At 36.9% G+C, this 17,654-nt stretch overlaps 1 protein-coding gene across 2 annotated transcripts in view; it reads right to left on the bottom strand.

Moving 5' to 3' along the window:
- LOC145669597 (putative protein phosphatase 2C T23F11.1) overlaps positions 1–17,654 on the bottom strand; it is a 48,910-nt gene that overhangs the window by 10,408 nt on the left and 20,848 nt on the right. For both annotated transcript variants that reach the window (XM_081737818.1, XM_081737819.1), the window contains 5 exons: positions 14,720–14,921; positions 13,957–14,054; positions 7,447–7,554; positions 5,199–5,424; positions 3,045–3,136 (listed from right to left, as the gene is read on the bottom strand). In XM_081737818.1, coding sequence (XP_081593944.1) covers positions 3,045–3,136; positions 5,199–5,424; positions 7,447–7,554; positions 13,957–14,054; positions 14,720–14,921 — 726 coding nt within the window. The remainder of the gene's footprint in view (positions 1–3,044; positions 3,137–5,198; positions 5,425–7,446; positions 7,555–13,956; positions 14,055–14,719; positions 14,922–17,654) is intronic.

The raw sequence follows: 17,654 nt of genomic DNA, 5'->3' as shown, positions 1-17,654 counted from the left end.
CCTATATGCAATGTACAGGCAATGTGCAGGTAAACGGAAAATGCAATGATTATGATTGCCAATACATGGGTTAAACAGGTGCATGCAATGAATAAGGTTGACTGGAGTGAATCATTCATGTTACAGGTGTAGGAAACATGTAATATTCAGGCACCAAGTCTCCAGTTTGTCATGCACATATGCAAGGTCCTGACACATGTATAGTACTTAATGCGATGTACTTTTCATGTTTATTCCGCTAACACGCTCACTAATTCGCTAACACCTGTATTTCATATGTATTTAACATGTCAATTACATTTTTATCAAATGAAAAACAGCTGTCATCAGATCCTCATGAGGTAACGTATATGTCAACTACATGGAATATGCCGGCTACGTACATGTCCTTCCACTCTCTACACGTTGTTTACACGCATTTTTCATGTTGCAAGGTTGCAATCCTATCAACATGAAAACTACCTGTTTCCGTGAAATGAACATGAAATGATCGTGAAAAAAATCGATACCTGTCTCATGCGTTTAAAAGTGTTCCATTTTCAGGCGCATGTACAGGCGCCTGTAAACCACCTACATTTTCTGTCTGGGTAAGCAAAATTTCTTGATGTTCTATGAAGACAAATAAAGTGCATGAACATCTGTAATATTTCAAAAACTATTCCGTTTTTCTTCTACCGCCAGTAAAAATTGTTACTTCCTTCACATGTTCCTATTTCTTACACAGTTGATTATTTAGACTTACTAAACGTTATTTTCTGTGAAATCTATTCAAACATTTATAACTTGAAGATAATTGACGTAACTGGTTTTGAAAAATATATTCTGTCTTTAGGGAACATGAAGGTGAGTGTGAAAAATTAAAATAAATGCTCCTTATTGAATGAGATGGATACAATGCATTTTTAGTAATTAAAATACTAATTATGACTTCACTTACGCATCCGTATTATTCAATTATTCGTATAAGTTTTAACAGCTGCATATCACCATCCTTTGTATGTCTATTAAGGAATTTTGACGGTGATTTGTGGACTTACATTAACGGTCAAATTCCTGTCCATCGAAAAAAAAAAAAAAAACCCTACGTGAAAGGTTGATGTACTTTACATTAGAGTTACTTCTGAAAAACGGACACTGAAAATCAGAGGATATACAACAGGGAGTAATTTGTAATATGTTATTAGGAAATTCTAGCTTAAAATCCTTTACGTTGTGGGCACAGATTATAAAATAAGTTAATGCTTAACTCTCGAGTTTTGTAACCAAAAACGTCATAGAAATCCAAGCACTGTTTGACTATTGAAATACACAAACCCTTCAGATGGTTTTTCGAAGTAAATTCAGAGTTGCAAAATGTTTTCTCTATGGACAAGAGTTGTACAATTAATGTGAGTCCACGAATCAACGTAAAAATTCCTTAACAGACATGTGCAGATGACAACGGCAAGCAGTTATTGAAATATGCACGAATAAGCTAATAATAAGATGCTTAAATGAGTTCAAGGTTAGTATTTTAATTAATACAGAGATCTTTACGTTCTTTTAGCAACTATAAGGATAATAATTGAAAAAAAGTGAATGTCTAATCATAATTTCACGAACAGCGCTCATTCGGATTACAACACCAAAACCTTTGAAAATAACATTTTATCTTTGAAATCTAGGTTGACGATTTTCAGTACTCTAAAACTACATTCACGTACATACAGGAGATACAATGAGGCTGCGTTTGTTTCCAATCCTTAGTGCGTGTAACGAATTCATGATAAAAATTATTACAAAATATTAAAAAAGGAAAATTGTTGAGAAAGAAACAAACATGAATGGAGAAATTAAATATGTGGTAAATGAAAATTTTCTACCGTAACATCTCACTGTTATAACCTTTAGGCTAGGGCAGAGGGATAATAAATGACTGTAAAAAACAGTGGAATACTAAGAGGAAAAGATGGGAGAACCTAGGAAAAACCCACAGACACGATACTGTCCACCATAAACTCACATAACAGGATCGAACTGGATCCCCACGTGTATCAGAGGTGAACACACTTAGCATTAAGCCACCGTGCCCTGTGATAAATAATAATAATAATAATAATAATAATAATAATAATAACTAAGATGCGAATTCGATTTTATATATAGAGTGACAAATATGCACTACCTGACGGAGCACCAAATCCGAGTCTCCGGTTTACCGTGCCTTTGTATAAACCACACAGTAACCAGTTCGATGCCTGAACAGTAATACATTCTATCAGTCTACTCAGATCACACGGACTATACCAAGACTCCTGTTGTGATCGGACAATCAGTACACATATTACAAAACACCTGTAGTGGTTGAGCTTCCTCCTGTTTATACATAATTAGAATATGTGCCTTCGGTGAGGTAGAGCCGGGTTCTATTTCTAATGGAAGCTGATGTAGTTCGAATCCCACGTTAAGCTGTAGGTTCATGTTTCATATAGTCTCCCAATCGAAAGGAACACTGAAGTCCGACCCAACCAACCCCATTTTCATTGCACATTTGGATTCTCCAGAAAAAGTGACAGTGATTTGACCCAAAATTGAAAACAGTGCCTTCACGGATGGTACTTGAATCGACAGACAAAAACAGGGGGGCGGCAAAACATTATGAAAATGTGGCTTCTCGGTATCGTAGTCTGTGGCCAAACGGTTGGCGTACTGGACTGCGGAATTAGAGGTCGTGAGTTCGATTCCCGCTTGGAGTAACACTTTTTATGTGAATTTTTATTCCCAAATGATGAATTCATAAAGCAAATGATAATTCGGTTGCACTACACACGTTTTCACGCTCGCTACATCACAATGATGGATTAGTACTCTCTCTCGATTGGTGAGGATCCAATGAACAGCTTTGCCTTATCCTTGTTTCGTCATCTCACGTGTCGTCTGATGGCTTAGAATGGAAGCTGGAAGAAAAATCCCTCGTGTATTTGAAATTTTCATGCATGGAATAACGGGAAATCTGCTGTTAGTATGTACGCAACATTAAAATCATAATTTGACCTATTTCTTACCTCATTGGTCAAGACATCCCAAATCCCATCACAAGCCATAAGAACGAATTCCCAATCCTCTGTTACGTCTCGCACCTCAACATCTGGAAAAGCTGAAGGAATAAATAGTTTATATTGTTATGCATACTTGAAGATAACAACAACGAAATTTATATTAAAATATCTTTAAATCGCACAGAAAATAGTAAAGCGATCATAACTTTTGCCTATCTTGCAGGCTATACCATATCGTCGATCCAATGCCAAAACCGCGACTGTGCTAACTTTGAATTATAAGCATTTTAACATTCAACTTACCCCGAAAAATCAGTATATAGACTTGGGTACTAGGAATTAACGATAACTTTTAATATATTCATATTTCACAAATGGGACTTTGGTATTGGAATCTGTGTGCCCCAAATAACATGAAAGTGCACTTAGATGAAAAGAGCAAAATTTGCACATTCATGGTTTTGGCATTGGACCAAAGATATTTTAAAATACAAACTTTGACTCAGAAAGCGCCCAGAATTATGATAAACGATTGTTTTAGATTGCCTAAGTCGTTGATAATGCTGGAAGCTTTCCAGTGAGAAAGATGAGGTCCGTTTGTGGCCTAATACAGCCAAGCACACATGTTGCATTTATTAAAAAAGGGTATTCTAAAATTATGACTGAGTAATTGGAGCATAGACCACAAACGCGTTCATCAGCCCTAGTTCTTCGAAACTCATCATTTAAACAGATATCCTTGTTACCTTTCAAGGAGTTGAAGAATGGGCAAGATACAAGGAATTATTTGTATCGCTAAAAATGTTGCTTTATCTCTTAAGATATCACGATGCTGGAGAGTAAGTCTTCATTTTTAGCTCGGAAACATTCGAATAATAAAATACTACACCAAAATTGTTCAGTTTTAGTTTCCTATCAAGAGTCCTGCTGCCTAAGATTACAAAATAGGGCACTTCACACTGCATTTGGATGAACAACACTAAAAATCTTATTCCTACTAAACTTTTGAGATATAACAATAAACTAATGTTTTTCAGTTTTCTAGCTGCACTGAAATACCGTTTCTAGCGCGATCAGCAAAGTCAAGCAGTTTAAGATCTGAACAGAGGAAATACGGGCAGCAGTTCGTATTTACCAGACGGTATTGACATTGCAGCATCTACCTAGTGTCGTGAGGACAAGGGAAGCTTCTTGAAAGAAAGCAGTAGCGAACTCCAGTTTAGAAAGCCGTCAATGTATTGACTACACACTACCCAAATACATGAAATTGTCACAAGCCAGTTGTTAGTAGGCCTAGCTCTCTAGAGCAGTTGTGCTAAGAGTTTAGATTGGTTAGGTTAGCTTTCGTTACATTTGTTCTATGTAATTCTAGCAATGAAATAGCATTGGGTTCTCATTTGAAAAATGACTAGGTTCTCGTGTTGTGTTATTACACACTATGTACAGTCCACAGCCCAAGGAACATGAGCAACATGAGCATGTAAGTTTGTTGTTAAACTACGCCTAACAGCCCAAGGAATCAACATAAGGTCTAAGTGGCACGAATCACGCCAGGAGAAACCTCGACGTCCTTCCCTGCACACTTATTTTGGAGCAAAAGACTTCGACGTTTCAGAACAAACTTACATGATTATGTTGCAGGTTTTTTGCTGCGGGCTGTACAATTTGACGTACGTCTTTGTTCAAGGTGAATTTTTAATTTAATTTTCTTTATTTTTCACCTAAAATTTTACAACATACGATAACAATATTAACTACACAATACAAATTCACCATGCCACGATTTTTTTCTATCAGTTTAGTAATCTATCATTTGTTTTTTTTTTTTATTTTATTTCTTTATTTATTTTTGTTAGTTTCATTACTTTTATTTCGGTTCATTTAAATGCTATCTTTACCTACCAACCGGAGGGTCGGCTTAGACCTCCGCTGGAGGCGGGATTTTTTTCTCTTTCACCCTCGTAGATTTACCCACCCACTTAAAAATAGGTACCAGAGCAACCTAGGGAAGTAAATTGTACTGAAAATCCTGAAAGGAAGCACTTAATTTTAAAAATTTCTTTTATGGGTCTTTCACTCTTTGTACGTTTTATTTTCTTGTCATCCCTGTTCCCAAACCTTCTTTACATATATAAAGAAAAATCTAACATTATCACTTACCTGTAACTATTTGTTCTTCAGCTTTTTTATTATTATTCTTTTTAAAAACAAAGTCCCCGAGAGCTCTTGATAAAGCCAAGTTCCCATTGACTCGATTAAATTCCACCCAGCCTCCTGCTGCATGGATACGTTTACTCTCCCCTTCATTACTGGGTTTATGATCGTATGACAGAAGTTCTACTCGTCCACCTACGCTAGCAATGGCTCTGGAATCTCCTACATTTCCCTAGAACAATAACATGATATATAAAAGTTACAGTCCAGCATACTTTTTCGTTTCTATTTCTTAAATTATGTCATGTGCATTTCCTGCTGAAATATTTATCTAATGTGGAACAAACTGGCCTGAAGTGTTTTTGACGAAATCATCCTAGAAATAATAATAACTCACCCCAAAAGTAAAGTATATCTTACGGATTTTTTCGAAAGAATTTACTTATTTCATCTTGTAGAGTTATGAATGATACACATAAAAGCATAAGTCTCTCAAATAATAAATTACCCTTTGCAAAAGAAATCACTTATCCCACACTGTAAGTATGTTAGCGAAATACACCGTGTTTCAAAAAGAATGATCTGATTTTGAACAGTAATAATTAAGGAACATGGGTCGTGCGGCAAGGAAATGAGTGTTGTTTGAATGCGCGTGGCCTAGAGGTTCAGAAAATCACCGTTAGATATCAGTCAATGCGTCTTCTTAGCTTGCAGCCAGTCAGCGCTCAACAGAAGGCGTTTTGTGTGCTGCAGTTTGCAAATATGTGAAGGATAGTGTGTTCATTTCCCCTTTGTCTCGTGACATAAAAGTGAAGAACAGATTAACAGCCACCATAACTGCTGTAAACGCAGATACATTGTGTAAAGTTTATGACGAATTTAGCTATCGTCTCACAGCATACTTAAATTTGAAGATTTTGTGAGTATTTTGCAATTTATCCTATTTTTGTAGTATGTTTTTATCAATACATATGGTCTTCTAAAATCAGGTTAATTCTTTTTGAAATACCCTGTATTTATTTATAAACTATGAACGAAATCGCTTAATCAGTTTTTGAATAAATAGTTTTTTCAAAAACTCACACACAAGAAAACTATTCTTTTGGGGTTTTTCCCAGAGAAATGACATGCCATATTATAGACACGTTATTGTCTAATTTATTTACGTCCTTTCTTACAACGTTACATAGGATAGGCCAAGGTCTACAATTTAAAGTGGAATCTGAACCGCTGTAATGCAGGAATCCAAGACCTAGTGCACCAACATATATTTTTTTGTCAAGCCTTTCTAGAACAGAAAAAGTTACTCGTGTACTTTTTGGGTTATTATGACTCGGTTGTTTTAGAATTTACGCTCTTTACTTTTGATAAATTGCTGCTATAGACTATATACATGTCTGCACATAGATCAGTCTGTGACCTTACAAGCTGACACAGACCATGAGTGCATAAGACAAAGTTTGAACTTGTTCTCAAGCCTATACACATATCAGTACATAATTCGAAGCATGTTGATTCTTGAATTTTTGTAGATGTAATTGTACAGAGAGTGCTACAGTTACATTTCAATCATAGTGTGATGAAGTTGAGATTTATTGTTGTGGACACCAGTTCAGTCATCAAGGTTATTGTGACTGGTGATTATCATGCCAGCTCGATATCTTGCTGAGGAAAGTGATTTGTATAACAATTCTGATCAAAGGGTAAGTAAGAGCAGCTGGTATACTAGCATCTTTAAGATATTTCTGAGAGATGGAGAAATACATTTAAAATTATACATTTTGATGTTAAAACAAATGTTGATGAACAACTCATCTACTTTAAGAGAACACAGTCCGTTCGAACACAACATCCTTAGCGAACTTGACACGTACGGTATAAAACTTGACAAAAATTTCAACTTTGTGCGTTAGTGCTAATTATATTTTGAGTACTCACGTCTACACAAGTGAACCGCCAGACGGAGAGCGTGAGAAAAATCAAGGTTTTCGCGTTGTCATTGAACTTATGTATGAGCTAACTGGTGAATACATTACATGTGACATTTCTTGTACATTGCATATGCTGGTCCAAGATCTCAATAACTTTCTATTATGATCAAGCCTTCCACTGATGCCTTCGTAACAGGCCCAGTGTCAATTTTTTTTTTCACGCAAAATTCTATTATTTAGATTATTTACAAGCATGTATACTCCATGAAGTCTATGATTTATCGTAAGTTCTGGATATTCTATTATAGAAAATAAGTACTTACACAAAATAATTTATTCCCTTTCACAATAACGGCGACTGCAGTGGTTCCAGCAAGTTCATCTCGTAATGATTCTTCCTCTTGCATTGCATGGTCTGCATCTAAAAACCCCTGAAGTAAAAGAAATAATGATAAGCAAAATCTAATGACGATAAGATCAGCAGCGAATCAATAAAGTGAAAGGAAGAAGAATGTCCCGAGAAAGCTTACGCATATAATATTTGTCTAACACAAGGCTCACACCACGCAATCAGAACTCGTGGGTAGACAGGGGGTAGACAAAAAACATATATATACACACAGAGGGTAGGCAAAAAAATCTAAAAACACTTCATACAGGACGTAAGTTTGGCCCTCCACTGTACAACACGTGTTGCAGCTGCCGATCTTTTTTTTTTTTTGTTTGTTTGTTTGTTTGTTAGTTTTCAATGTATCATGTGGACCTTCCTCTTCCGTCAGCAGTAACCAGTTCACCTGTGAGTGTCGTGGTGTGAAAGTGGTGCGGTTCCAAAGGGGCATGATCGTTGGTGCCCGTCTGGTTGGAGCTTCAGTGGCAACAGTGGCGAACATTGTGAGGGTATAGAAAGGCACTGTGTCCAATGTCACGAGGACATACACAATTCATGGGCAAACGACGTCTGCGAAGCACAACAGTGGTCGAAAGACAATCCCGTCAGTTAGGGACCGGAGGGCATTAAGACGGATTGTAGCAGCTAAAAATAAAACCACTGCAATGAAAATACTTCTGAACTCAATTCCGGCCTACAGAACCCGGATTCATCGAAAACAGTGCGACGGGAACTTCATAAAATGAAAATTCATGGCAGGGCCGCTATCGCCAAACCCCTGGTCACAGCAGTAAATGCGAAGAGGCGTATCCAGTGGTGCAAAGACCACAAGACGTGGACTCATGAGCAGTGGAAACACGTAATGTGGTCCGATGAATCGACCTTCACCTTGTTTCCAACAACCGGTCGTGTTTACGTATGGAGAACACCGTCGCAGGCCTATGATACAAACTGTCTGCTCCCAACTGTAAAGCACGGGGGTGATTCTGTTGCAGTATGGGAGTGATATCGTGGTTTTCTGCAGGTCCCATCATAGCCCTGCATGGAATGATAAATGCTAAGGCGTATGAGGCCTTTTTGGGAGACCAGGTTCTACCAATGGCCCAAATATTGTTCCCTGATGGTGATGGCATCTACCAAGATGATTTGGCATCCTGTTACGCTGCAAAAACGGTGAAATCATGGTTTGAGAAGCATGACCAGGAGCTGCAAAAACGGTGAAATCATGGTTTGAGGAACATGACCAGGAGCTATCACACCTCCCCTGGGTCCCACAATCACCAGATCTGAACATCATTGAGCCATTATGGTCTGAGTTAGAAAGGCGTGTTCGGTCTCATTACCCTCCACCAGCATCCCTTAAGGAACTGGAGCATGTTTTGGAGGAACAATGGTACAAAATTCAACACACCACAGGAGCTGTATACGCCCATTCCACGTCGGATCCAAGCTGTTTTGGACGCAAAAGGAGGCCCCACACCATACTATGTATGATTTTCACACTTTTGCAAACGTTTTAATTTTTTTCCAACCCCTGTCTGTATATATATATCGCATCTATGAAGTACTATAAAAATACGTTAATACAGTTGTACCGATGGAAACTTCATGGGCATACTCCCGTTGTTGTTTACGATTTCTTCAAATCGTTCAATAAGTTTTTCGATGCCTCGGCGATAGAAATCTCTTGGCCTTGATCAAACAATTCGTATAACCAAAACATCAATTTCATGTCATTATTAAAGCCACGGTGACTCAGTCGTAGTGTGTTCACTCCTGGTGCGTGGAGTCTTTGGTTCGAATCCAGCTCGCGTCAAGTGGAGTTATGGTGAACAAACACCGTATGAGTGGGGTTTTCTCGAGGTTCTCTGCTCCCTTTTACTTTCTTTATTCCACCATTTCATTCATTCTCATCATCACCGTATCCTTTAGCCTATACGGGATAACTATGGACGTAAGAACTGAAAAATTTCATTTCATTTTCCACATTATTGAACCATACGTCATTCAAAGCGTTCGAAAGAGACGGAAGTTTGACGGCACGAATTCTGTTGAATATGGAGGATGAGGCAGTACCTTCCATTCGAGTTTTTTGGGCTTTGCTCACACTGGTGATGTGAGGACGGGCGTTGTTGTATTGCAGAAGTACGTCATTTTGCCTACTCAGTCTCTTTTGCTGAATTACAATACTTGGTTGAGTCGGTGCAATTGTTGAACGTAGAGCTCCGCACTGAGTATTTGGTTGCGCTCAAGCAATTCGTAAAGAAATTAAGCCTTCTCATCCCACCATACGCACAGCATGATCTTTCGAGAAGAAACCTCCTGTTTCGATCTCGGAGTAGCTTGTTTGTTGGGGTCGAGCTTTTCTTTTCGCTGCTTCATACTGCCGTAGAGGTACCATTTTTCATTGCCGGTGACAAGGTGCTAAAGAAAACGATGTTTGTGACCAAATGTTAAGCAAAGTCGAGTGAACAAAATAGTAGCGATTGTGAAGCGTTAATTTTTGTTGTTCCTGCTCAAAGTATGTGGCATCCAAACGTTGAATTTCTGATTCTTACCACCTGAATGACTGTGGTTCACCATATTTTTATGATTACAATGCATTTAACTCCGCCGACTCTCTGAGCGTTTGACGCTGATTTTCGTGAAAAAGATTTCTTAGTCGAACTCGAATTGAGGGAGCGGTGTGCGATACACCCTTGAGGTCAAAACTTCCACTTTTGAATTGCAGAAACCAACGGCGGGTGCTCCTTCTCCATGCAGAGCATAAACCTCACGAGTAGCTTCGGCGGACTTAACACGCCGCAAAAATGCAAAAAGCAACACGTGTCGAAAACGCCCAGTTTTGTCCACTTGACATTTCATTTTAATGTTCTGACGGAAAAAAAAAAAATCACAATACACTATTCTACAGTGCAAACAATTCTTTTGTTAAATAACATAAAACATTCTGCCACTGTCTTATATTTCTGTGCGCATTTTTAAAATTTGTCATGAATTATTCTTCAATCTAATAGTTTTTGATAATCAATATAATAAAATACAACTTTAATATGTGCCATAAAACTTCCAACGGTACAGTTCCATTAACACATCTGTCGTTTACATTAAACAACTGTTATATTTTTTTTCCTTAACCGATATCTGTGTCTCGAAAAGAATTTATGATCCATGTAGGATCGACGCTCTTAATCCACACTAGCTGTATCCACTCCCTTCTAATGTAGATTGTTAAATAGTAAATTTAAGTTCAAGAAATAGGAAGAAAGCTTTACTGTATTTTGTATTCCATTATACAAAAAACGCTAAAATTTGCACCACGCAAATATCGGTAGGACACTGTTTGATATACTCTGCAATATCACCAGATTAAGTGTTGCTAACCCACATAACACCGTGTTTTGTCAAATGACACTTCTTTTCGTTTTGCTCAAGGAGTACAGCCTTTGTTAGTATAGTTCTTAATCTCCAGCCGAATCTCAGATTATCATAAATTTCAAATCTACAAATTAAACGAAATATGCAATACGACTTATGGTTCAGTGTTGTAAACTAACGACGCTAAAATATTACAAAAGTCCAAATTTTGAAGGCATCTACAACAGTAATATCACAGATGACACGGACGGGGCAATGCACACTCGAAGTTCCTTAGTGTCGAGTACTACGATCATATGAGGTATTTCGAATAAATAGTACCGAAGTTACAAAGAATTGAGAACCTGGCTCTTTTTCGAAACTTCCGATCACATAGATAGTTTTCAATAGACGTAAAGCTAACAATGTCGTACAACGATTTGGTGTCTCAAACCATTCCGGAGATATGGAAAAAACGAGTAATGATTGCTATACCACTTAAAATTGGTATTTCTGATAAATAAATAAATGATTGTTACTTTCGTTTGTTTCTTTGACACTGCATCAACAGTTTTTGGTAGTTATAATTACAAACATTTTTCCCCAATTACGTGACATAAAGTTTTGCAAACTTTAACAATGTTTATCATATCTTCGGAATGGATTGAGATATTAAATTGTTGTACACAGTTAAAAATCCGATTGTTTTCGAATTGATCTTAGGTTTGAACCCCTGGAGAACGACCTATAATCGTGCGTAAAAAGAAAATCAAATGTCACAGAGCACCGACTTTAAGAGTGAGAGGGTATATAGATGTTTTGGGAAATCGACTGGGTAGCGTAATGGTTAACGCATCAACGCGGCACGCTGAAGATCCCAGGTTCGAGTTCCAGTTCAGTCATCCACTTTTTCACTCTTTGTATATCTTTGTATTTATTTATTTATTTAACAATCACCAGATACAGCTCAGAGGCCATTTTATACTGGATATCTAATAACAACAATAACAACAATGGAAAGGATTTGGGAAAGTATCGGCCAGGGCCTATTTAGTAGGTACCATCCCGGCATTTGCCTGGTAGGACTGAGGAAAACCCTCGAAAACCCGTCACGATGGTCGGCAGAAAGAATCGAACCCACGACCTCCCGAATGCGAAGCCAATGCTCTACCACTTGAGCTACTTCGTTCGGTAAATTCGCACCTACAGAGGATTTGATGTGTAAAAAATTCAGCTGTTTCCGCTTTTCATTAATATATATAATGACAATACAACCGTCGAAGATGCTCTGAATATGGACACTGGATTATCCAAACACAACAGCTAGGTTATGGTACACAGTCATGTGACCTAAGTAAAGAGCCCCGACTTCAAGAGTGAGAGGGAGTATGGCTCTCCTGGGAAGAGGACTCGCTTGCGTACTGGTTAACGGATCGGCACGCCACCCGAAGATACCGGTCCAATAATCCACTTTTTCACTCTATGTATCTTTAAATATTATCGCTGTAAAAGATAACAATTTTATCTCAGGGTCTTCCTTTTATACTTCAGAGGTTAGAGATACACCAGTCTCCATCCTGTTTGACATTTCGAAACAGAATATAGTGTCATATGTTAATTCTTGGTGTCGATCATGGTATATCTGCGACAAAAGAAAGTATAATTTTAATAAGAAAGTATAATTTTATATACAAATTGTTATTAATTCCTCCACTGACTGTGCTAACTCAGACCGAGAATTCGGAGCAAGACGCATGGCGGACACTACTGATCCTGATTATACACGCCAATGTAACAACAAAAGAAGTTCAGTGTGAGAAAAATCTACGTATTCTTCTAAAATAGTCAAACAGATACAAAACAGCACAAGTTCGAAAAACTGGTATTTATACTACAGGGGCTGAGTCGCATTTCATGTATGCAATCCTCAAAAGGATTTCTTGCTCTGTGGGTAGAGTGATTGCTTAATACTTCAAAGCAGGCTTCGCCACTGGTAATGGCTTAATTGGGAAGAGAAAAGTCAAGTATCACATAAATCCAACCTGGAACCTTTAAGGTTAGTGTAAAGGGACAAGTTTTGCCGATAGTGTCGTATCTCTCCCATGTATTTTTTACCTTTCATGAAAATTTACAATTTCTTTTACAAATTTCAACGTAGAGACTTCAAATTTTTAGAGAAGGAACCTCATAACCTATTAAAGGGAACAATCCGTGCCAATTTTTTATTTAGAATTTTCTTCATTGTTGAAACAGTTCCATTGTTAAAGGTTTGGATATCCATTTCAACAATGAAGAAAATTCTAAATAAAAAATCGGCACGGATTGTTCCCTTTAATAGGTTATGAAGTTCCTTCTCTAAAAATTTGAAGTCTCTACGTTGAAATTTGTAAAAGAAATTGTAAAGGTAAAAAATACATGGAAGAGATACGAATATTGTACTGACATCTATCGACAAAACTTGTCCCTTTAAACCAACCTTAAACTATTAACACGATGCCCAATACTGCCTCTTTCATTATATATATAAAGCATAAATAAACAAATGCACGTCTACTAATGTCGATCATGTTACGTTATCAGGTCATACTTCATCATCAATCAAGATATGTGACAAACGAGATAAAACGTTAATAGTACACCTATTTCTGATATATCTAACGAGAAAGTGACAGTGATAAGATAAAGAAACTGTAATTCTAAAGAAATTGGTCAATCATATCTTTTATAGATACTTTCCCCAACACTTAAAGAAAGTGCATATCTTTCTTCTCTCTCTCTGTAACTTAGAAACAAGAAGACCTCTTTGAGTCACTTTTTGATAACTCATAAATAATTGCGTTCCCTTTGCTTCAAACTGATCCATTTATTTTACAAACTATAACTGGAATCCAACTAATGTCCACGTATCTCCTGACTAAACTTAAATGTGGATTCTTCGTTCTTACAAAGAGTCATGGATAGAGAGGCTTGCAGCAGTAAGATAATTTGTGATTACGGAGCTCTGTAACCTATCTTCTTTCGTAGTTCGCTCTATCACTTCTTAACTGATACGCAGCACCGTTAACAGAAGACAAAAAGTTTAGCTCACCTGCCGAATAGCTTCTTCAATGTTTCCCTCTTTATACTCGTGTCTCTGGATAATGAATTTGTGAAGATGTTTACCAGCATGTTGAGCAACTTTGGCACCTGCGAAGGAAATGTTTATTTTATTCTATTTATTTATGAAAAGGTGATGTCCAACAAAAATCAATACGATCTCATTGTTTTACGAGTACAAACGATCTAAGTACTGAAAAATAATCTTCGAGACAACACCGATCAATTTTCTAAAGAGACAAACTTTACCTAGAATTCATGTCAGTATTTAAACGGAAGGTCTTCCAAATAAAATGTGACAATACCTTAGTTTTCCGTACGTATCCAATAATCTTATATATATATAAAGGAAAAAACACATTTTATCTAATTTAAGCCGACTTTTCTTTACCTCTATCAGCAGAAGCCGTCACACTAAGTTTTTGCCATCGTGTAAATTTGGTGTTACCAAGTCAGTGGATTTTCTTCTAATTGTAAGAGAATTTAATTATTGTTCTTATAAGGTAATGCAAATTTTACATTGATCATATTTGAATTTAGCAGACATTTCAAGTATTTACAGCAAGAAAAATACATTTATATATAAAACTGACGAATCTGAATCATCTGGTTGTAATGACTGAATTAAATGGCAGAAATTTAATTCCTTGTGTTTTGTATGTTTCATTAATAAATTTTCATGTAAAAATACGGCAGTTACTGAAAAAGGGCTTATTTCTAATCAACAAATCTGAGAGCTATGAATTACTACTTACCACCATGTCCGTCATAGACACCAAAAAATGCTGTTCCCGGATCTTCCGGTAGTGAAAGTATGTGGGTGTGGGAGTCCTCCATATTGATGCGCCATCCCTGCATACAACTTGAGCCAACTTTCAACCATTTATTCTGGCAGCTAGAGGATTCCTTTGCTGTCACTGGTTCAGACAACGTTTGGCCCATTTTAACAGCGCTATTCTGTAAGGATAACGAGAAAAAACAAATCAATCTTATATTTACTGCAAATTAATACAAAATTTTATTCTCTTTGCAATACAGCAGCTAATCGGATTCATACTCTGGGCTCAAGAATCGAATCTCATTCCTATAGCAGATGTAACACTGGTATTTCATTTGCTCTGTAACTTGCCAGAGGTGTTCTAGAAACATGTGAGTGTTACTGCTACGATATTTACATCTACATTAATAACACAAGAAATAGTTAACTGTGTGTGACTGGACTGTCAACAATATATACATTTTAATAGTTACCAGCATAATTGGAGCGTATTTCCAATGCACAAACATTGATAAATACTTTTACATCTAGTAATGGGTTTCCAAGAGCAATATTTTAGTCTTTTTGTCCAACTTGGAAGTGGGAACGAAATGGTACATGTTCTTATATTGAAAGTTGTTTTATTCGATTTATGAGATTTTATAGATGAAAAATTTCTCCATTATGTCACAGGTTTAGCAGTGCAGCGAAATAATACACATCGAAAAAGAAACGAAAGAAACCTTGAAACAATTATTGCTTTTTTAAAAAAGCAATATTACATGTATACCACTTGAAAGAGTTTGGTTTATATGGCATGATATTTCTTCATTATTGAAACCGGAAGTAGTAGTAGATTAATCAACGTTAAAACTAGAAGTAATTGATTACTTCCAATCCAGGTTTGAATAAAGCATTAAAGAAAAAAATGGTACCTATTTTTAAAACGCTAAATCCACTGCAAGAAATCACTTCTCGTTACCTATTATCGTTTATGTTCTATGAAAATAAATATTAAGACAGGAAGTTGTAGTAGATTTCTACCACTTCCGGTTTTAGTAGAGGGTTAATAATGAATATGTAATGTATTTTTGGGACGCTTAATCGATTACAGAAAACCACATCTCTCGATTACCGTTTTTGCTCTATAGTGATCAACGCTAAAACCGGAAATGGTTAATTTCTACCACCTCTGGTTTGAATATCGGCTTCAAAAACTAATTCCACTCCTAACTTTTGACCTTCTACATTTTCACTAAACTTGTTGATCATTTATCATTTTTTTTTCTTTTTCCCGAAAGGACAAAGTAAACATAAAAATTTTGGTAAACCAAACTCCTTGCAGATTAACCCTAGACAGTATATGTGGGGTCTAAATACCTATGTATACTGTGTACGGTTAATACAGGGATGTTACAGTAGGATGTTTAACCCGAGAAAGCCCATGCTAATTTTACCCTTAAAAAGCCCTAGAGGTGCCTCTAAAACTCCCTGCTGCATATACAAGCTACCTGAACCCACCGCGACCATTTGTATTTTCCATCATTAATAGGAAAGGCTAGTCACTACTTTGCTATGAAATCATTTGTCAATGGTAATAAAAAATAAACAGTATCAAATAATAAGGAAAGTACATACATCAATAGGAGCCTCAGAGGCACCCCTTGGGCCTTTACATTAGTATAAAAAATAACCCTATTTTTTCTGAGGTTAAGTAAAAGCAAGAGCTTAGGAAACGCAATCAGAGGGTGTATTTCAAAGAGATAGAAGAATTCTAGAGCACAGGACACGGGACGAAATATCTATTAAGAATAATGGCATTAAAAGTTGACCAGGGTGCCTCCGAGGCACCCCTTGGACTGTCTCGGGTTAACGTCTTCCTTAAAAAACTTAAACAATATACAAAAGATATGGAAAGATAGCATTTTAGCCAAGTATTCTGGCGATGGTATATAAGACTATAAGACTCTAATGAGGTTCTTGTTTAAAGTGTGCTAACGAATCCAGAAACCCGACATACAAATTATCGACTGAACCTAAGACAGCGTGTCCACTCTCAAAGCGTTTTGAAATTCCCGGTTTCCCCGGCTCTACTAGATAAATTCCCGGTTATAACGGGCACTAAAAGACGAATATTTTGCGAAAGAGGCGGAAGGATTATTATTTAGTTCCCACCCGAACAACATAAAATTATACTATCGAAAGAAATTATATTTTCTTACCTGTTTTCATTACTTCCCGATAAGTGCATTGATATTTTCTTCCAGAAGAGCAGCTTCTTTTTTTGCTTCAGCAATTGCCTTTGTCTTTTTAGCTTCCAATCCCAGTCTTCCTCGCATCACACGTTTTCTCTCTCTTTCCATCTTTTCCTTTTCACTCAAATCCTTCGCCTTTTTCTTCAAATGTTCAGTATACCGAGCATGTGCATTTCTGGCTGCATGTATCATATCTTTGTTGATTTTAATTAACTCCAATCCACCTAATGCACTCACACCATCATACACTTGTCTTATGGCAATAAGGCTCTCCTGTTTGATTCTCAAAAATGCATTCAGAATTTACAGTAAAACCTCTCTACTGATGCATTTCCGTGTGACAGTATCAAAATACATTGTATAAAATCATTGAGTTCTTGTACACTGTCCTCACTGAATACGCTAAGAAGTTCAACATAAAATGCATCCAGACGCTTCTCCTTTCTTTTAAACGTTTTGCACTGATGAATAGATTCAGGTGACGAAAATGCCTTCCAATATTGTCCTATAATTTTATCTGCTTTGCTTCCGTAAACCACTGTTTAGCTATCATCTTCTCCAAAGATTATGTCAAACGCTTCTCCGCTAGTGTCAGGTTGTGATCAATAAGCACAGGGTCGAGACACGAAATAGCTCGATTAAGTTTGTATTTCAATGGTGACCTATCCATTATTTTAC

The sequence above is a fragment of the Thermobia domestica genome, chromosome 14 (assembly GCF_964235325.1).
Source record: "Thermobia domestica chromosome 14, izTheDome1.hap1.1, whole genome shotgun sequence".
In the NCBI taxonomy this organism is placed as follows: domain Eukaryota; kingdom Metazoa; phylum Arthropoda; class Insecta; order Zygentoma; family Lepismatidae; genus Thermobia; species Thermobia domestica.
Note: the sequence above shows the minus strand (reverse complement) of the source record. Positions and strands in the feature narration are given on the sequence as shown.